We start from the raw sequence: 20996 nt of genomic DNA, 5'->3' as shown, positions 1-20996 counted from the left end.
TAGCCATTAAAGTGGGCTTCAAAACAAACACGCTGTACTAAAAAAAGAGAGGACACTGAGGTGGCTGCAGAGCAACACGAACGATCAATGAGGGAGGGTCGGTCGCCCGCAGGATGTTGAAAGACTGGAAAGAACCAGTACTGCGTGCAGCAGGAGAGAAGTAGAACATGCAGATCTTTCATATACAATTCAATCATCTCTCACTTAAAGCACTCGTGTTATTTCCAAGAAGTTGGGAAGTCTTCCGACACCAAAGTCTCCCCTAGTTACAGGTGAGGACTTCAGAATCTGGAAGCTAAACTATATGGATTTGAAGTGCAGAGCAAAGATATTGATTTTTTTAAACCTTGTGCCGCTTGCACAAAAAGGCTCCAAAGGGCTACAGTTGCAAAAAATAAATAAATAAAGATAACACAGATTTTTGGACTTTGGAAACATGGAATAGATCCGATACATAAATACGAGGCTGCACTAAAGCCAGTGAGTGGCCGTCTAACAGGATTATCAAAGAACAAGTTCAAACCAAGGCTTGGTTTCATGCATGTTCATAAAAGTCCCCAGACAGCAAAGTCAATATTAAGAGTTTTAAAGTTTCTTGTTTGAGAGTAACTCCCTACTCCTGCTATACAATTGATAAACTGAAATTTTATTTTTTAGAGGACTGAATGAAATTCTTTAAGCCTATAAATAATTCATATTTTTGAAAGCTCTGTAAAATATCATCCCAAGTAGCACAACAACCACATAAAGGTACATCTACATAGAAGTACATCTTACCGTTTTGCATGGAGAGTAAACACTGCCATCTAGTGGCACCAAAGAGGAAATCATATAAACTTGTCTTCTTTCGTTTTTAAAGAGTTCACATACACTTTTATCAAACCAATGTTTTTATTTGTATTGAAGGTTACAGAGCATCTTTCTATCAAAATTTAAATATGAATTCAGTGGTATTAGTGGTCTCCAAATGGTCTCTTGGTTGTACAGTAAATACACGTCATTATATTCATTAAGATGTGTCATTTTCTTAATTTACCCTATAACTCATAATGAACAGTGAATTAACTTTACGTTGTTTTAGAGGGTGTGACGCCTTCTGACTATGTGCCCTTGACATGTGACCGATTCATTTACACAATTTTACAATGAATTCCTCATACGATAACAGATGTTTGGTCCCAATGACACATGTACCGTATGCCCATTCATCAAACTCATCGCTTCTTTCAAATATACAATAACACATACGCAACAGTGCCAAATTTGGGAGAGCGACACAAAAAACGGTCCGATTCTTTGGCGTAAATGTCACCAGGTTCATTCCATAGTTTGAATTACATTCAGCATGATTGTCTTTTGTTTTGTGTGGACTTTACAGAATGATTTGATGATGGGGGAACACGGAAGTTCATGACTGCCATCGAGGCTCAAGAGTGTGTGTGTGGGGGGGGGGGGGGGGGGGGGGGGAGATGAGGCATAGATGATGACGGGGGTTCGCGAGTCTACGATCGCTTTTTTCTGCCCTCAAAATTTCTGAAGTTGGCCGGCCTAATCTTCATCTCGGCAAATTCAATTGAGTGTTCATGGCCCTTCCAGTGGAACCAGTTGATCCCCTGCAAAAAATACACAATGCAGATCGTGAGACATCTAACGCGTCAAGAGTCGTCTTTCCTTAAACGGGACATTCAACAAATCACAAACGTGTCTTTTTAACACCAAAAAAAGATGAGGCGTAAACATTTAAAAGGACGTCAGAAATGTTGGAGTAAAATATCATCCCTATGCTGAGCGATAAAAGTAATATCTAAGGCCTCATGACATCAAATGTACGTACCTTACTGTGACTGCTGTCACCGTATTTTCCCATGAGGTTGACACGATGACAGTTTTTATACCAAAAGGCACCTTTGTACGACAAGGCGCAGTTGGTGACGGCAATGTCGTTGTCGTTGTCGAAGGTGGAGAAGGGTCGACCCTGGTGGTACGTCATCGAGTCGCCTGGTGGAAATGTTTAAGAGCAAAGCTCAGAAAACACAGCTCATTATTCAATTAAAGACTAATAAGTAGTGTCATGGCGGCGTTTCTTTAAGTGTGTTTAGTATAAAGCTTAAGCCAGGAGACTATTAGCTTAGCTTAGCATAAACAGCTATCCTGTCTCTGTTTAAAAGTAACAAAATCTGAGGACATCTGGAGATCAATAACTACACATATCCCCTGGCACTATCGCCCAGAAAACATGCCTAAATTTAAATCAGGAATAGCTTCTCAACCACAAGACTTTTATGCCTATTCATGGTCTCCTTTGAAAGTTAGGAAGCTAAGGAATATCCATTGTAATCCATTGTAAGTAAACTTATTTCTACCAACATTTCAGAGTAAATAAAGATGCAACAAAAGAGCTCGCCGAGTAAATTGGGTTTCGTCAAATCAACCAAGACTAAAATGTTGAGGATTGTCACTTTAAAGCCTTAATCATTGAGCTTTAGAGGTCTGGAAGCTTGATTTCCTTACTTTTAGACAGAACCAGGCTAGCTGTTTCCCCTCGTTTCCAGTCTTTATGCTAAGCTATACTAAGAGAGTGGTACCATTTTTCTCATCTAACAATCGGCAAAAAAAAAATAAATAAATAAATAGCAAAAGAGTGTTTGCCCCAAAAAGGTCCGACTGATCCTTTAAAGTAACACCTACCTGCTGTTCCACTGTACGCCCCTATGTAGACTTTATAGCGTGTTTTTGGCTCTGCAATCGTGAGCTTGTCGTACTGAGCGTAGGCCGATTCCCCGTTGTCCCTCATGTCCACTCGCAGCTCATAATGGCCAGAATTCGTGATTTTATGGAGGTTGGAGAGACCTGTAATAATTGAATATGTGTGAGTTGGATAGAGGCGCTGACGTAAGAAAGAGAAAGAGAGGCGAAGGTGAATAATAAGAGCTCTTACCCAGCCAGAACTCATCGTTCATGTTACCGAAGCCAGCGGTGTAGTTCTTCCAATTCCTGAAGAATTCCAACTTTCCATTCTGGCGTCTGAGGAAAACCTGAAGAGCACAGAGCGTCAACGACAGCTTCGCAATTATTATAACAGGTTTCCGGATTCCAGAAGGTTGATTCACTCACCATCCATCCTCCGCCATCAGTGGTCATGTCGCAGTAAACCTGGATGGGCTGGCTCTCCTCTCCTCTCACGTAGACGGTGTACAGACCAGAAGTCGTCTCTCCGTTCAGTAAGATCTGAGCACAGTCCTTAGGGAGTCTGTACAGCTGTCCAACTAGAAGCACATATTAAAAAGATATCAGCTCAGAGACCTCAGCTGCTTTATCTTCGAGACAGCACACAGTATCGTGTGAGAGTGGAAAGAAAAGGAAAGAAAGGAAAAACAAAAAGGCTTTTCCATCGCTGGCAGCTCAGACAGAATGAAAAGTAAGCACAGGTGCAGTATCACGTTAAAGGAAAGGAATTTATGTTGGAAGAAGTCAAATATTTCTATCGAGCATCTGGACAAATCACCAGCTTTCACTGCTACAAAAAAAAAAAAGTACCGGCAACTTAACACTGCTTTTCTAGGTGCATACACACAAATAAATAAAAAACTAAAATGTGTGTTCTTGCATGTGTTTTCATCCTTACTTGTAGTGAAGACGGTGGTCACGGGACGACTCCTCTGGGCTCCAGCGATGGCCTGAAGTCTCACGTTGTACTCTGTGGAGCCGGTCAGCTGAGCCATGCTGTAGGAGGACGCTGTCGGGCTGAGCACCACTTCCTGAATCCATGAACGCGCATACACAACAAGACAACAAGACATTTACAAAGAGCAGAACCACACTGGAGGTCTAACCACAACATGTGCACGTTTGGCCTGATTGCTCATCTGTTTTTTATACCGACTGGTTCATTTTGACTTCACTTTGGTATGAAAAACTACTTCTCAGAGGTAAATATTGTATTTTTTACCATGATAATATTTATGTAACAAATTTACAGTTGGTGCCCAAAAAGTGTTGCATTCATGGGCTATGGGGGAAAAAATCAAACTTAGAACACAATAAAATAAAAACACATGAACACCATAAAACTGATTTTTTTTGAGTGTCGTGCATTCAAAAGCAGATTTCAGATGTCTGAGTTTCCTTGAACGCACCAAAAAAGAAATTTTTATTTGATAAGTGATTCCTTGACGGTGTAAACAGAGAACAATGAAGTTATATAAATCCATGACAGGATGGCTTTTGGAAAATTGTCGCCAGTAAGCATAAATTTATGCAGTCTGTGTTTTTTTAAGGTATAAACAAGAAGAAAACAGCAGTGATTGGACTCATGCGGGGATGTACGCACCCTGATTGTACCATCAGCTGTGGAGAAGGTGAGCGTGTAACCAGTCACAGCAGCCTGCGGAGGTTTCCATGTGAGAGTCCCACTGTCAGTTTGAATGTTTACAGCCGTCAGATCACGAGGAGGATCCACATCTGAAAAATACAACAACACACTGTAGATTTATCATTAATCAAAATACACAAGAATCAATACAACATTGAGTTTCAGGGCTTCTCTCTCTCTCTCTCTCTATGAGCCTACCGGTGGTGAATTCAGTAACGGCAGAGTCGCTCTTCTGAGCTTCCTTCATAGCATGTACTCCAACTGTGTAGTGGGTTCCTGGAACCAAGGAGCCCATCTCAAACTCCACCGTGTTCCCAGAAACATGCTCCACCATATGGGACACTGTAAGGCAGGACACACCCACCAATCAATTAACCAAACGTCACAGTATCAAAGCAAAATGTGTCAATCACACACACTTTGACACACGCTGAAAGAAAAACTGTTTCTCTTGTGTTCTGTACAAACATCTTCTCGGTTCAACCTGTTTACTTTCTCCATTCAAGTCAAAATCAACCAGGATTGAAATCTTAAGGAGTGCACCTTTAAGGGCTAATGCAGATAATAGATAGAAAAGAAAGAGAACACACCTGTATCAGCGGTGTAAGTAATGACGTAGCCATCAACAGTGGCCACAGACGGCTGCCACACCAACAGGGCTGAGGTGTCGGTGACGTTAGCTGCAGCCAGACCCTGAGGTCTGTCCAAAGCTGGAGGACACACAGAGACAATTCAGTTTACTAGGAACTGACTCCAACGTCGGTACAAGTCAGGGAGGACTGACACAGACATGTTGTATAATAGAAGAGGAAGAGGAAGAAGGGGAAAAAGAGGAGGAAGAGAAAGAGGAGGAAGGGGAAGAATAAGAAGAGGAAGAAGATGAAGAAGAAGAAGATGAAGAAAGCCAACCTGTGATTATAGTGTCGGTGCTGGGGTCACTTTCCTCAAGACCCTTCACAGCACTCACAGTCACTCTGTACATTTTTCCGGGGGTCATGCCGGGCAGCAAAGCCTCAAACACGTCTCCGTCCGTGGTCATGATCAGTGGGCTTCCTGTGGAGGAGAACAGAGTAAAATATGGGTCCTGCACTAAAAAACACATGTACATTAAAAATGATAGAAGAATCATTTGATTTGATGATTTATCTGCAAGTGCACTCCATAACTAACTCTTGTATCATTTCTATTTTTTTTTTACTTCCATTTCCAATTCAGATGATCAACAAAGTCAACAGGATTCATCCTCTGGGGATCATGAATGTCGACACAAAATGTCATTGAAATCCAGCCAATAGTTGTTGTGACATTTCAGTTCGATTAAAGAAAAACATATCTATCAAATTCAACTCCAGCTGAACTGTGTAAGTGAATTAAAATGTGGAAATAAACCAGCAGTCTTCTGACGGATTGACCTCCTACCTCCTTCAAAGGGCACGTAGGTGATGCGGTAGTTATCCACCGGAGAGCGAGGCATGGACCAGTGAACTACAGCCGAGGACTCCGTCACTTCAGAGAAGATGAGTCCTCTTGGAGTGCTCAGGCCTAGTAAAGTATAGATGGATATGCACAGGACAAAAAAAGATGAGTTAAAGTGAAGAAAATGTGTCCAATAACATCGCAAGAAAGGAAGACGCTGGGAGGATCCATCAGAGTGAGACATGGAGTGAAGCCTACACCAGAGGGATGAAGATGATTAGTGGGACTTCAGTTCTCATCTCTCCCAAAAGCTTAGTTGTTAGTTTTAAACTGCACACTTTGCTGTGTTGTTTGCATATACATATACCTGTCTGAGCAACCCCAGTAATAGGTTGGGAGCGTTGGTCCAATGTGACGCCATAGAGCTCGATTTCATACTCGGTGCCGCTCATGAGTCCAGTTAAAACCTTGGTTCGGTCAACACCGCGGACGCTGTACTCTTGAGGGTGAGCTAATCTTTTGCCGTCTCTTATTTTGATCACGTATCGGTCGAACAAGTCTTCGTCAGCCGTCCACGACAGACGGAAACCGTCGGCCGTGATGTCCGAGACAAAGAGATGCTCCACCTCCAGCTCAGCCTCTGGTTAGACAAGGAAAACATAACGTTGCAGTGGGATTTGGTGTATTTATCCCTCAGCAATATTCATCAACTTCAAGTATGGAAGAAGTCAGGAAACGAGCAAGAAGGTTTTTCCAGGCGGCAGCCACCTCCACACCTGCCATGCTCAGGCGTCCGTTAGTGTAAATCAGTTAAAAACCCCACGGCACACGGGCAACAAAGGTTTTGGCGGATTAAAAAGTCAAGATGCTTTTTGTAAATGTTTATTTACGTCTGTTAACCGGGGTCACGTTCCTTAAAAGGGCTCTAAGGGCTCTGTTGGGACGTATTTCGTCAAACGCCGGTTGAGACGAGGGCCCCATGCGTCTTCGAGGCATTCAAAGACAACGAAACAAATGAGATTAGAAGTTAAATCAACTGACATGTCATGCTCAGAATGTCTTGTTGATTTATCAGTGTTTTCCAGCATCTGATCATTTAAGTTTTTTTTCTTTAAACCCGATTGATGAAACCAGCATGGAGAAGAACAAAAGGTAGCAGCTTGGTGAAAGTAACTTTAAAGTCCACAGACGTACGTGTGGCGCCAATCAGAAATCTGAAGGAAAACACATTTTAAAATATGAACACAAACAAAATTGCTTGCTCATATTTTGGGAGCTTCACATCTCGTCCTCCCGGTGACGAAGCAAAACGCTTAAAAGTAGAGAAAAGTGAGATCGTTGTGGAGAAGAGTCGTGTTATAAATCAGAGTTAGGGTTAGGTCACGGAACCGAGCTGCAGCCTCACCATCCAAACATGGCGGTGAGCAAACTTCGTTGGATGACATCTTTTATTTTAAACCATCAAACAAAAAGCATGAATTTCAAAGCTATTTATAGACCAGCCAGGGTGTGATGGTGAAACTTCAGTTTATCGATCACGTATTTACAGTAGTAGACACTGTTTTTTAATAAGAGGAGGGGCCTTGCGGTGCACTGTGAGTGGTACCTGTCACAGCCACTGTAGTCAGAGGCCGAGAGAGAAGCCCCGACTCTGACACCCCGGTCAGCCTGACCTCATAGCCTATGCCGGTGATGAGGCCCCAGATGTCCAGGTGACTTTGGTTTCCTGGCACAGTGAACTCCTGAGGCTCCAGCAGCCAGCCAGAGTCAGTCACCACTATGTGAAAACGGCTGAAGCCGCCACTAGAGGGGGCTAATTCCTCCGGCTGCTGCTGCTGCTGCTGCGGCTTCACCTCCCACGACACACGGAAGCCGTAGGGGGTTATGTTGGAAATGGCCAAGTTTTCCACTTTAGGCAAAGGAGCTGAAGAGGAGTGGGTTTGATTTATTTTTTTTTCGTGTGGGAGGGGGAACAAGATTCCGTCAGGAGGATAATGTGTGCAAAGATTGCAAAAGCATGTCATAAAATCTGTTCCTCCTGTGAGGGTCATCAGGAGGCAAACCGATGGGAACATCTGATCTGAATATAATATTAGTAGAAAATGGATGCAACCTCTCTTTCGTAACGCCACATTTTGAAGCTTGGATTTAATATCTGGAGCCATAAAACCAAAGCAAGAACGAGGATGTTGCGAATCTCAAGATTTGAAGACGGAAACATCTTGTACAAAAGTGACTTTTGTAGTCAACGCGGGCATCTACTGGTTATTAGTGGAACTGCATCTTAACACAATTTCGGCTTTAGCCCAAATCATCACCTAACAGAAATAAATATTAATATTATTTGGGGTTATTAACTCAAATTATCTCATGCATATGCTACCAATATGTGCTCATGATGCATGTCAAATTTGCTCTTATAGCAACTTACAACAATATTTATTATCTGCAGGTCTAAAGCTTGGAATGCATAGAGAGATATTCTGGTATGTTAAGATGATAGCAGGAGACACATTTCCCCAAAAGCTACTTTAGTCCTTTAAAGGTTTTGATGCAAAACCATTTTTTACAGACAACTACAAGAGACGCGAGTTTGAGACATGAGTAAAATACGTGGTACCTGTGACGGCGTGGGCTAACACAGAGGGAGTGTGGCGCCCATGAGAGATACCGTACAGTTCAATATCATAGCCTGTGGCGTCCATCAGGTTAGAGATGGTAAAGTTACGGGCTTCGCCGGGCAGTCTGAACTCCAGCGTATCAGACTGCTGCTCGGGGTCACTGACCCGGACAACAAAGCCATCAAAGTGGCCCGACACAGCGCTCCAGGACAAGCTGAGGTTATGTGGGCTCACAGATGAAGCAGCTATGGGCCCCAACTGTGGGACATCCTCTGAACAGAAAAAAGAACACGGCCTTTCAGTTATGTTGTGCTGGTTGAATCACAATGTGGTTGCAGTGCGAAAAAAGATAAAAATGCATGTAAAGTGATACCTGTTGTAGCTACATCAAACAGGGGCTGCGTGTTCTGGCCCCCGGCGCTGGCGTACAGCTTTATGTTGTAGCTAGTGCGCGCTTTGAGGCCGGCCATGACTGTGGAGCGCGCGTCTCCTGGCAGAGCGCGCCCCATCGCCTGCGAGGGCAAAGCAGACTCTCTGACTTCTACTATAAAGTTATCAAAAGCCTTCTCTCCTGTCCGCCACGACAGAGAGAATCTGTCTGAGGTAACGTTAGAGACAACTAGCCTGGACAAATCAGGCTCTTCAGCTACAAAGGGGGGGAGAGAAAAATGTAAAATATGTTGATTTATGGACATAGAAAGCTTGTATTTGTCTCTATGTATACAGGCCCGAGCCAGATCTACAGTGCAGATAACAAATCTGATAATAGGTGATCCTATTCTTTGTAATACACAAAATCAAAATACCTGTTGATGCAACAATACTGACAGCACTGGTTCGGGATCCCTTGTACGTCCCGTAGACGTAGGCTACATAGTCAGTGCTGGGCCTGAGCCCCGTTACGTCGTGGGACTTTACACCGCGGGATACGTTATATTCCTTTTGCTCCGTCAGCCAATCAGAATCAATTATCTCCAGGATAAAACCATCAAATTCTCCTTCAGTGCCGTTCCAGGAGATTGAAAAGCTCTCTGACGTTAAGTTTGAGATATATAGTTTGCCAACAACAGTTTGATTCACTAAAGAGAGAAATCATTATTAGATTTTCATTAAAAGACAATTTGCAGAACACATTCTAAAAGAGGTGATAAACTACTGGTAGCTCATTGGTTTGATTGATCACATTAAGATGTGTTACAGGACACTCAGCACCACCCACTTGCAATTCCTGATAGTCTGAGTTGCTTAAAAGATTAAATACATGCATATGTTTTTGCAAAAGGTTTAACTTGGCAGCTTGACTTTTAAATAAATTATGCCTATTGCTTTTATATATAAAAAAAAAAGAAAAAGATAAAAGGTGAAAAAAGCTGAAGAATACTGGCCTGCAGGTGTTTATATTAATGTGAAAATGCGGCAAAGGAAGAAATATAATCGTATAAAATATCTCTTTCATGCATGTGGAGGGAGATCTGAGATCAATTCTGTTGCACCAGAGAGATTCAAAGCAGAGGACAGCTCCAAAGAAACTTATAAAAACATATTTTCTACATGCGATGACAAAGTCAGTTGCTTGCAAAACATGCAGCAGATAAATGAGGCATCATTCAGATGTAAAACAAGGTGGCGTCACTGTAAACCTCACATCATATTATCAGCTTTTTACCTTGATAACGACAAGAAGGTTTAATCATTTGCCACCTAGCAGTTAAAAAGGAAATGAGGATATTTACTTTGAATCAGAATCGACAAACTGATCTCACACGAGCTAACGGAGCTCGTCACACAAAAAAAATCAAAACGTGTGAGCACATCCATGAGCAAATGATCCCTCAAGGTTAATCAATTATTCACTGAATGAGTGTTGATGGGATGAAATGAGATGGTCACGCTGTCGTGGTGCGACTGGGCGTGAAAGTAGGTGAAAGTTATTGGTTTTACTTTTGCAATCATTGCAGCACATCAGCGTCAAACCTCAACCACGATGCAGGGGACGGTAGAGGGGGAGGAGGGGGAGGGGCTTCATGCACTTCGGTATAACTGGGATGGAGGGAGCGGTTCGGGGGTAAGGGTGAACATTTGAGGGGCGTTTGCTTTGTTCAGTGATGCGGCACGAGTCCTCATCACCCTGCCCTCTCTCAGCTGGACAGAAACAGTGGCTGGAGGGTAAAGAACGGTTAAGTTGGACAGCGACGACAGGAATTAGGTTATTGTGTCGTTCTCATTTCATGCAGCGTGGACGCTCCACTGTGAGTGGAGACAGCAGAGGTTTCGAGTGCCTGTGTGTGCTTCACAGACACCGACTGAAATGGAAAGTTATAAATCAAAAAGGGAAAGAAAGTTAAAGAGTTAAGAGGCCAAAGAAAAACAAAAACAAAAATGCTGCGAGTTGCAGGTACCTGTGGTGGCTTCAGTGTACACGGGTTCAAGGAAGGAGCCCTGATACATCCCAAACAGGCCAACCAGGTAGCTGGTGTTGGGATTCAGCCCGGAGATGCCCAGGCTGAAAGCGTCCCCGGACAGACTGAGGTTCTGGCTCTCTTCGAAATTCTCCAAGTTTGTTACCTCAATGACAAAGCTGTCAAATTCCCCCCCGGTGGGGCTCCAGGACGCAGTGAAGCCGTCCCATGTAATGTCAGAGGTGGTGAGGTTCACCACCATGGGCTTCAGCTCCTCTGGTAGATAGACAGATCAGAGTGGGGGGGTCAACTGAATGGATAGATGGACTGTAAAAATGACTCTCGCATAACTTTTCACAATATTCGTCTCACAATAAGTGCGACGGAGAAGTTGGGCCACAGTGAGAGAAAAATTAATATCAGAATTCAGGATTAAAGACGAACTATTCTGAAAAAAAGTACCAGAAAAATGTCAATGAAATGTTACAACTTTTTTCTCAAATTAATATGACTTAAACATGAAATAAATGTATTTGCGGCCCTATACTCAGAGGCAAAGCAAAGGAACATTTGGGATGAAAGAGGATGACGGGTTGTGATGAATGCCTACAAAAAAAGAAAACATTTACTCCATGTACCTGTAGTAGCAAAAACTTTGAGAGGTAAAGATCGCTTCCCTTCCACCAGCCCTTGCAATGTGATACGATATCGTGTGGAGGGGGACAAACCCTCTATTTCAGTGTCCCTCACACTTCCTGGTAGTGTGATCACATGAGCTTGTGTCGCCCCTGACGCCGGAGCACTGAGCTCCACCAAAAAGCTATCGAACGCCTCGTCAGGCGCCGACCAAGCCAGGCCCACGCTGGTGGAGGTGACGTGGGCCGCGAGGTCCCCCAATACGTCCAGGCTCGAGCTTTCAGGCTCGGCACCAGAGCTCGTGGTACCGGCATCGGGAGTGTTTAGAGGACGGAGGGGATCTGGGATTTGAGCTGCTCCGATATCCAGAGCAGTTGTTGGGGCATCTTTGATGCTCAGCATAAGAACATCTGGAGAGGTAGGCTTGGGTGCTAATGTGAATAAAAGCAGGTTAATGAATGAATTTGTCACCAGATCTGTTGATGACTGAAAAACAAACCTGTGAAGAAGAAACTGGGTTAAAATAAGAACAACATATTGTAAAGTTCAACTAAAATAATTCTGTCCTTGACAACCTTATTCTCTTATTTTCTCGTCTCTTATCGCCCCAGTTATTTCCAGGACCGCAGACTTTATCATCAAGCAACAGCTCGGGCATTAATGGCGCTAGAGGCAGCGGCATTAATGTTTGAAGCCTTTTGAGTAGTCCACCAGAGTGGAAGTACACAGTTGTCTTCAAATAGAAGGTGAAGCCATGCACAGCCACTTTCATTGCTGCTGTTCTAAAGAAGTTCCGAGTCACTTTTTATTTTGTCATGCGAGTGACATATGTTGTAATTTTGCTGGAGGATAATTTAATTCTAAAATGGAGACGATGAATGATGCAGATGGAATGAGCTTTCAGAGAGAAAAATGGTTGCATTTAAAAGCCCAAATGCAGGAGGAAATCGGGACGGACGGCATCTGAACTGTAGATTTCATTCTGTCATGCATGATGGAAGCTATGATCTCAATGAGTAAAATACCAGCATGCAAATCATACCGCTAAACAACTATTCGTCCTCTATGCAAAACGAAAACGGGACAAAGTGTCCCTATAAACTAAAAGACGAGCTTATACCTGTGACTGCAACAGCTTCAAGTAGCGCAGATCTTTGGCTACTGGTAATTCCGTAAAGTTTTATTTGATACTCTGTCGATGCATTCAGGCCCTGGATTCTAGAGCCAGTGGCATCTCCAGGAAGTTGGGCCTCTCTCGCATCCCATAATCGCTGAGTGTCTTTATATCCTACTGTCAAACTATCATAGACGCCGTGAGCCTTTAGTTTCCACGTGAGGTCAAATCCATCAGGCGTGATGCCCGAGATTGTCAGCTCCCCGAGCTCGTCCTCAGGCTCCGTCTCGACTGAGAACTGGGACTCGGAGGGGTCTAAATACGCGAAGCTAATGACATTGTCCTCCGAGCCTGTGGCGGTCGTTAGCTCACGGTCGTCTGAGTCAGCTAAATAAAATGTGAAAGAGGCTACAAGAAAAAACAAAAAGGCACAAATCAAGAAAGCATCATTTAGGTGTAAGTGCATCTCATTTTCTTGGCGTTTGTTGGCAGCAAAGTCTTCAAATCTGTGGTGTTCATCCATTTATAATATACCAACTGAATACTGGTGGACTTAAAAAAACACTAAAATCCAAAAAATTGAACAGAAAAAGGTCGTTTTCATTCATCTAAAGCGCAGAAGAAATTCTGACAGCATATTTTGCACAATGAATCTGTTTTTATCCTCCTTTGCGAGACATATGTTATAATTTACGAGATTATATTGCGGTGAACTAGTTCCCTACCCACCTGTGGATGCAGATAAAGTGACAGGTGTGCTCCTCTTGAAGCCCCTCTCCGCAGCCAGAGTGAGGGTGTAGCTCACTCCGGGACTCAGGTCGGACAAGACGTAGCTAGTCGCTGTGGGCGGGATCTCCACCTCCCCGACCTGTCCATCCCTGGAGACGTACACCAGCCGGTAGGCGCCAACCTTGGCCCGAGGTTTCCGCCACCTCAAAGTGAGGGACGTCTCTGTGGACTCGACTTCTTCCAAATCTCTGGGAGGATCGATATCTGACAAAGAAGGGAAAATATTAAGTGTGTAAAATTGGCTCACTTCTGTTGCATGCTCAACACAAATCATAAATCACTTCCACCCCCACAGTTAGTTTAATTTTGTCACCCAATTTGTATCAACAAACATGTCCGCCTGTGTGTTTATGAAGGGGTGTGAGGGACGGCTGTTTGGACAGCGTCTCTCACCAGTTGCGGCATTTGTAGTAGCAGGGAGGCTCTCTCTCTCGGTCTTCACCGCAGTCACACCAATCCCATACTCTGTCCCCGGGTTTAGCCCTGCAGCACAGAGGGATAGAAGGAGAATGACCACGTGGTATGACTAACGCAAGTCATGTGTGCTCGCACTTAATACATGTTTGAGCCTTACCAGTGATGGTAGCTTTCGTGGTGTCCCCTGGTCCTCGTGGGAACAGCTCCTCACCGTGAGTCGCTCCGGAGATGGGACTGTATTTTACCAGATAGCTGCCAACATCCGCTTGACTGTTGGTCCACTCCAGAGTGATGCTGTCGTCCGTCTGGGACACAGCCAGCAGGTCCACGGGGGCGTCCAGGGCTAACGGGGGTAAATACATTCATCATCACATCAGGAGAAATACTTTTCTGCTAACAAACTTCAGATTCACACAGACAATTTTATGTATTATTTTGCCTATTATTGGAAATTGGGCCACTCCAGATTGCAGTATGCAAACAGATGTATGCCTATCAATCAATCAAACTTTAGTTGTGTAGCACCTTTCATACAAATATATAAGAAGATATATCAGGCTTTGATACACCTACTTGTTGGTAGGATACAATTATATTTTTGGTCTTTTCCTGGGATTTATTGACAATGAAAAAAACATCACCATAACTTCAGTATTCACCACAACATTTTGACCTTGCATTATGTTTTTCATGCATGTCATCCATATAATTGCAGCTATAAAGCAATTGAAAATATAAATAAGCCGTCACAAGCCTACCTGTAGTGAATGTGACGATGGCAGGGTCACTGGTGAGCCCTCCGCTCCTGGAGACGAGCGACACCTTGTACTCCGTGTCTGGCCTCAGGCCGTCGATGCTGTGCTGCTTGTCCGGGGGGGAAATCTCCACTCTGGTTTCATCCGAGGGGTCGGAGCTGGGCCCGTAAAACATGGTGAGTCTGTCCGTGGGAGACGCCGGCTGAGACCAGCCGACCAGAGCAGAGGAGTCCGTCACGTCCTTCACCTCCACCTGCCGGGGGCCGTCGATCTCTAAGGGTGGGAGGCAAGGGGGAGGCAGAAATGAGTGGGACTTCGAGGGAGAGAAAAGTCTACAAAGTTGTTCTCAACTATAAAAGAATATTGTTATTCTGCCTGTGGAGGAATGATTTATCTTCCAATAGCGACATTCACAAATCAGATCAAGACAAAGTCTCAGTCAGCATTGGTGTGAGACCAAACATTAACACTCCTGCTATGTTTTTTTTTTACCCTTTATGCATAAAAACAGCTCCTATAAAGCTTAACTTGGCTCTCTCATAATACAAAGCAATAACTTGGATCAACAAGGAAAAAGGCTATAATGAAATATAATGTGGTTCCCTTTCACTCTACACTACTACTTGACAAACCTCCTGTGTTTACATGTGGAGGAGACATCTTTTCTCCGTGTTAAAAGCACCTCTGGGGGTACAAAGGGGTACGAAAGGTTTAACTTTACTTCCATCATTCATCCCTGGAAACCACGTTTAGTTTCAACCTACACAAATAAATGACATCAGAAATGACGTCTTTTCCGTGCACAATGAAACTAGATTTAGTGAAAGTGAAAAAAACAAAAACCTATAATGTGGTCATGCTCGGGTGAGACTCAACGTGTCTGAGTCATTACTCTTCTCTGTTAGATGGAACTATGGAGAGCCAGCGGGGATTTCCGGTTATCACTCTTCTTTTCATTATGGAATTTCACTTTGACATTAATGTATTATTTTTTTAACTCACTGCTCAACTGAAGTGAAGGTTTTTTTTGTATCCTCCCAAACTGCTAATAGCTGCCAGGCAGAGCAGGAAAATGACATAATCGTATCTGAACTTTTCTTAGGTAGAAGCTGGATAATTGTAAACATATTTGATCTCACCGGTTCAGTCTATTTAATCCAAAGTGGTGAGAAATTGTTTGTTTACAACCGTGAGACTCACTGGTAGTGACTTTTTTGGATGTTGGGGGACCTCTGGTGTTGTTCTTGACGATGCTAACGGAGACTTCGTACTCCTGTCCCGGTCCAAGGCCTGACTGGAGAAACTGGTTTTGAGAAGGTGGAAGGGTGCTCACCACCTTTCCGTTTTCTTCTTTCTGCAAGGACAGAAAAGACGAATGTAAAATATCCTGTCGAGGACGTGCACAGAAGAGACCAGATCACTGCGAGAAAATAAGTAAGTGAACCTCCAGCTGGTCTGCATTTAGATTTCTGGCCGTTTGATAGAAAAACACAGTTCAACATTTTTAGGCTTACTTTCTTTCTTATCGAGGGTTAAGCATTATATATAAGCATTCTTATATCCGTCTGTGAATTTGAAGCTCGAACCAGCAGACTGTTAGCTTAGCTTAGCATAAAGACTGGAAACAAGTGGAAACAGCTAGCCTAGCTCTGTCCAAAGATATAAAGGAATTATCCTACCTTTACCTCTAAAGCTAAATCAAACCAATCCGTACAAAAGCTGTGTCTTGTTTTGGTTTCATTCATACAGAGCCAGGCTAGCTGTTTCCACCTGTTTCAAGTCTTTATGCTAAGCTAAGCTAACTGGCTGCTGCTTCATATTTAGTGTACAGACATGAGAGTGGTATCAATCTTCTCATAAAACTCTCAGCGTTTATGTCTGCATGACGCAGCAGCTGTCACAGGAAATGTATAAGAGGACAGAGGACCGTCGTGAAGTAAACTACATCACACAGCTCGTTATCAAAATTAACTCGAAGGTCAGGAAAGGACATACATGTTTAAAAAATGGATGAAAACTCTGCAGCATAATTTAAAAAGGCCTCCAACTTATCAGCTGGCACAGTAATATATTTCCAAAGCATTATTGCCTCGGATTTACCCGCAGTGACATCCAGACCTTGCCCTCACTGAGGGTTTTTTTCCACATGTCAAAGCAATTTTAAATGGTTAGCACTGAAATAAATCCATGTTTCGCTGAGACTTCCAATAAGCTGGTACAGATTTATCACCTCTCACTTTTTCCCCAGTCGCTTAATAAAAAACCCGGGCGAGCCTTCAAAAGAGACGGGCAGACTGACCGTGTTGCGGAAATAGATCTCCCAGCCATCAAAGTGGATGTCCAGCTGGTCCCACATCACCTCCACTGAGGTCTCTCTCACTGATTTGAATATTAAACCCTCTGGCTTTGGAAGCTCTGGAGAGTCGGAAACAGAAATAATCATTGTCAGCTGAGCCACATCAACTTGTTCTTCTGTATTTATTCACATTAAACCAGCATGAGGACGCCTGTGACGTACCCATGGCCACCCTCGCGCTGATAGGGACGCTCTTTTTGTTGCTCAGAACAGCGTAGACATTGATCAGGTACTCGATGCCGGGTTCAAGCTCTCTGACGGTGGCCGCCGTTTTGTCTCCTGTCACAGCGAACTCCAGTTGAAGACCACCAGGACTGGTGGGCACGTACGTCACGAGGTACTCTGTCACCAGCATCTCGTTGTCCCAGGACAGGTCCACCGTGTCAGTGGTGACCTCGCCAACAGTCAGGTCCTTTGGAGGAGACACTGGAGGGGGGGAAGCAGAATGGTGTTTCCTCGTTACCTCAATCACCACACAGAGCTTATGCAAACCCCAGAGCCACATCTGGCTGTGGTGTAAAGAACTGCCAAAAACAATTGGGAACAAAGTGCTGACAAGGGCAATACACGAACCGACAAACCTCTTTTATATTCACTGAAATAGATTCTCTCGAGATGAGTGAATTTTGAGAATAAGAGGACATTACATCACCCCGGATTTGATTTTACGGTACAACTAGTTAACACATGGAAAGTTTCTTTCAGATTCTTTTTGTGTCCGTGTTTCTGCGGTGAATTAAACAGAGCTTCTTACCTTCTGAGCAGTCTTCTCCGATGTATCCTTCATCGCAGACGCACTGACCGTTCACACAGCGGCCTTTGTCCTGGCAGCTGTTGAGGCAGCTCAGCTCTGCGCAGCTTTCTCCTTCATATCCACTCTCACACGTGCACCTTCCGTCGACGCAGTGCCCCATGTTGTTGCAGTTGCCAGGACAGACGTGGACAGAGCAGTCGTCTCCCGAGTAGCCTTCCCGACAGACGCACTTGCCGTCCACGCAGTTGCCCCGGGCCAGGCAGTCGTTGGGACACGCCTTCTGACTGCAGTCCTCTCCGGAGAAGCCCTCATCGCAAATGCACTGCCCGTCGACGCATCGGCCGCGGTTTTGGCAGTTGCTGGGGCAGCTCAGCTCACCGCAGTCCTCGCCGGTGAAGCCCGCATGGCACACACAATGTCCCTCAATGCACTCGCCGTGGCCGTAGCAGTTCGAGGGGCAGGTCCTGATGCTGCAGTCCTCTCCGGCAAATCCCTCTTCGCACACGCACTGGCCGTTAACACAGCGCCCCCTGTGCAGGCAGTCGTTTGGGCAGGAAAGGTCAGCGCAATCTTCTCCCCGGAAGCCGACATCGCAGGCGCACTGTCCGTTTACGCACTGGCCTCTGTTGTTACAGTTGTTCAGACACGCCAACTGGCTGCAGTCTGCGCCTTGATAGCCGATGTCGCAGATACACATCCCGTTGAAGCACGTGCCCCTGTCGTTGCAGTCGTTGAGGCAGGTGAGCCGAGAGCAGTCGTCTCCGCTGAAGCCGGCGGCGCAGACGCACTGGCCGTCCACGCAGTAACCGTTACCGTGGCAGTTGTTGGTGCAGGTGCGTTGTCCGCAGTCCTCCCCGGCGTACCCCTCGTCGCAGTAGCAGGTGCCGTTCTCGCAGCGTCCGCGGTCGTAGCAGTCTTTGGGACAGATGAGTTCAGAGCAGTCGGAGCCGGTCCAGGGTTCGTCACACAGGCAGTCTCCATCTTCACAGCGACCGCGGCCAAGACAGTTGTTGAGGCACTTGGTTTGCGAACAGTCTTCGCCGAGGAAACCATCCGAGCAGATGCAAACACCTCCAACACACTGGCCGTGTGCTCCGCAGTCCGCAGGGCAGACCTGGGTCGAGCAGTTTGTTCCGGCGAAGCCCTTGAAGCACTGACACTTTCCGTCAACGCAGTGGCCCCGGTTCTGGCAGTTACCGGGACAATCGGGTTTGGTGCAGTTGGGTCCATTCCAGCCCAGCTCACATATGCAGCCACAGGTTTCAGCGCTGTAGTTACCATGACCGTGGCAGTAAGGTTTAGTTCCCACCTCACCTTTGATAAGAAAATAAAGACCAATGCAATTTTTACCAATTCAATTACAAAGTTTTGTTGAATATGCAATCAACTTGAGTTTCTGGCATTGAAGCAATAGCTTATTTGCTTTCTTGAGAGTTAGATGAGAAGATCGATACCACTCAACCTAAAGGACAAGTGTGTAGGAATAAGTGGCATCTAGTCAACTCAAATCCCCTCTGCTCACCTTTCCCTTTTCAAGGGTTTCTACGTTTTCATTCAAGTAATGAAAAAAATAAAGCCAGTGTTTGGTTTTCCCGTTGTGGCTTTAAATCGTAGAAAAATCAAAGGGTAAAAAAAAAAAAGTGGAGGGTTACCTGCAGGACTATTTTATGGAGGGTTACCTGCAGGACTATTTCTTGGTTGTTTTTTGTTCCAGGCGTTATGCTAAGGTAAGCTAATCAGCAGCTGGCTTTATATATCGATGGCATCGATCTCCTCTAACTGTCAGCAGGAAAGCGAATATCCTATCTCCCAAATGTTAATCTCTTCCTTTACGAGTGCATCACTCAGAAACGGTCCAAAGCTTATTTCAGCAGCTATTAGAAGAGAAGACCTTTTTACGTTCATTGATATGCAGCAACTGTATCTCATGGCATTTGAGCCAAATAAAGGCCCTTTCAAACTGGAGAGTATTACACCCCCACACTGGATTCCTGAACTCCCCAACAGATGAATGGAACAGTGCTGTGTGGTATTCTTAACGTAGCACTTTCCAATGCGGTTTGAGAGAAACAAAGGATTATTTTACCGTACTTGCTGTAAGCTACATACCAGACAAAGCACGACAGACAAACGACACCTACCCGTGGCCTGTGCACCGCAGCAGGGCCCGTCACCGTTGCACTGATCTCTAAGTGCTGAAACTTCTCCTTCAAGCATCTCCAGTCGGCTCATGAGGACTTTCAGGCCGGGCAGGTCTTCGGCGCAACCACAGGCCTGCCGAGGTACGTTGATGCGGTGGGTGAAGACGATCTGGTTCTCCCCATCGACCGTGTGCTCGGCGATGTGCTCGCCCGAGGAGACCGCTGCATCTTTAGGACGGAGCTGCGTGCTCTCTGGAGCGTCCAGGTCCACCGAGCACAGGGAACTGGCAGGAACATTGATGTTGTAGACGTGGTTGAACACCACGGGATGGTCCGCACTCGGCAGCGTGATGTTATGTTCTTGAGAGGGCTCCAGAGTCTGTCGTCGATGCCGGAGGATTTGCTTAACGAGACCAGCGTTTGATAAACTGAGCAAAGCGGTCAGGAGGAGGCAGCTCAGGACGCCTCGTGTACCCATGTTAGATGTGGGATTAGTGAAATAAATATCCGTTTGAACCTCTGAATGAAGGCCAATCCTTAGTTAAGGTGAGGGTTCTGTAAGACAGAATGAAAGTATTTCATCACACAAATGTAAAGCTGCAACGATTAGTCAAAACATATTAAGGATTTTTACACTCGGGAACAACAACAACACTTGCTATCTGATGTTTACATCCTGGCTGATGGAAGAAGCCAATAAGAGACCCAATAGTCGGATAGGTTTGGAATAGATATGCTTTGTTTTTATGTGTCACAAGCCAAAAAACACTGTTAAAGACAAATGAGTCCAGTTATAAACCCAATGGTTTGGTAATGGCAGAATTAATTAAGTCTTAAGTGTGAGAAGAAACCAACACAAACATGTGAAGTGTTTTAGAATTATTTACCTGCAGTTGTTAAACAATCAGCTATATGAAGTTATGATGTTTTTAATCCACTTTTTCTGAGATATTACTGCACTTTTCTAATTCCCACTGCAACGCTCCAATGCATGCATTCAAATGTGTTCATTGGAACAGTCAGTCAGAGGAACCAGGAGCCCTTCACACTATTCAAACTGACTCCAGGCTTTTACTGTGGCCCACCCAAGACTTCTTTTTTTTGTGCGAGTCAGTCTGATTATTATTTACAGTTTGTGCTACATTTCTAACTGACAACACAATACCGCAAGCCACCGTGGGTGCAGGAGTTTGCTGTATAAAAACAAAGCTGTTAAAACCAAAGAA

General features: G+C 44.7%; 1 protein-coding gene across 4 annotated transcripts; it reads right to left on the bottom strand.

Annotated features, from left to right (window-relative positions):
- Positions 1–1502: 1502 nt before the first annotated feature.
- tnca (tenascin Ca) lies at positions 1503–20263 on the bottom strand. Of its 4 annotated transcripts, XM_076096776.1 has the most exons (28): positions 19771–20263; positions 17630–18943; positions 17038–17301; positions 16819–16934; positions 15720–15873; positions 14523–14792; positions 13922–14107; positions 13741–13830; positions 13288–13551; positions 12565–12966; positions 11447–11875; positions 10809–11084; positions 9216–9488; positions 8783–9055; positions 8409–8681; positions 7395–7712; positions 6156–6428; positions 5792–5914; positions 5282–5425; positions 4963–5082; positions 4571–4714; positions 4331–4461; positions 3626–3758; positions 3115–3266; positions 2939–3035; positions 2689–2850; positions 1835–1998; positions 1503–1613 (listed from the first exon to the last, which is right to left on the bottom strand). In XM_076096776.1, the coding sequence occupies exons 1-28, from the start codon at positions 20246–20248 to the stop codon at positions 1503–1505; spliced, it is 7134 nt and encodes a 2377-aa protein (XP_075952891.1). In that variant the 5' UTR covers positions 20249–20263. The 4 variants fall into 4 exon arrangements, with proteins under 4 accessions (XP_075952891.1, XP_075952969.1, XP_075953041.1 ...); XM_076096854.1 differs by lacking the exons at positions 6156–6428; positions 7395–7712; positions 8409–8681; ... (2 more) ...; positions 11447–11875; positions 12565–12966 and having other exon boundaries at positions 19771–20248; XM_076096926.1 differs by lacking the exons at positions 7395–7712; positions 8409–8681; positions 8783–9055; ... (2 more) ...; positions 11447–11875; positions 12565–12966 and having other exon boundaries at positions 19771–20248.
- Between the last annotated feature and the right edge of the window lie 733 nt (positions 20264–20996).

This window comes from Anarhichas minor, unplaced genomic scaffold (genome assembly GCF_050575085.1).
Source record: "Anarhichas minor isolate MPS153535 unplaced genomic scaffold, ASM5057508v1 ptg000002l, whole genome shotgun sequence".
Taxonomy (NCBI): domain Eukaryota; kingdom Metazoa; phylum Chordata; class Actinopteri; order Perciformes; family Anarhichadidae; genus Anarhichas; species Anarhichas minor.
The sequence above is the reverse complement of the archived record's forward strand: the minus strand, read 5'-3'. Positions and strand labels throughout refer to the sequence as shown.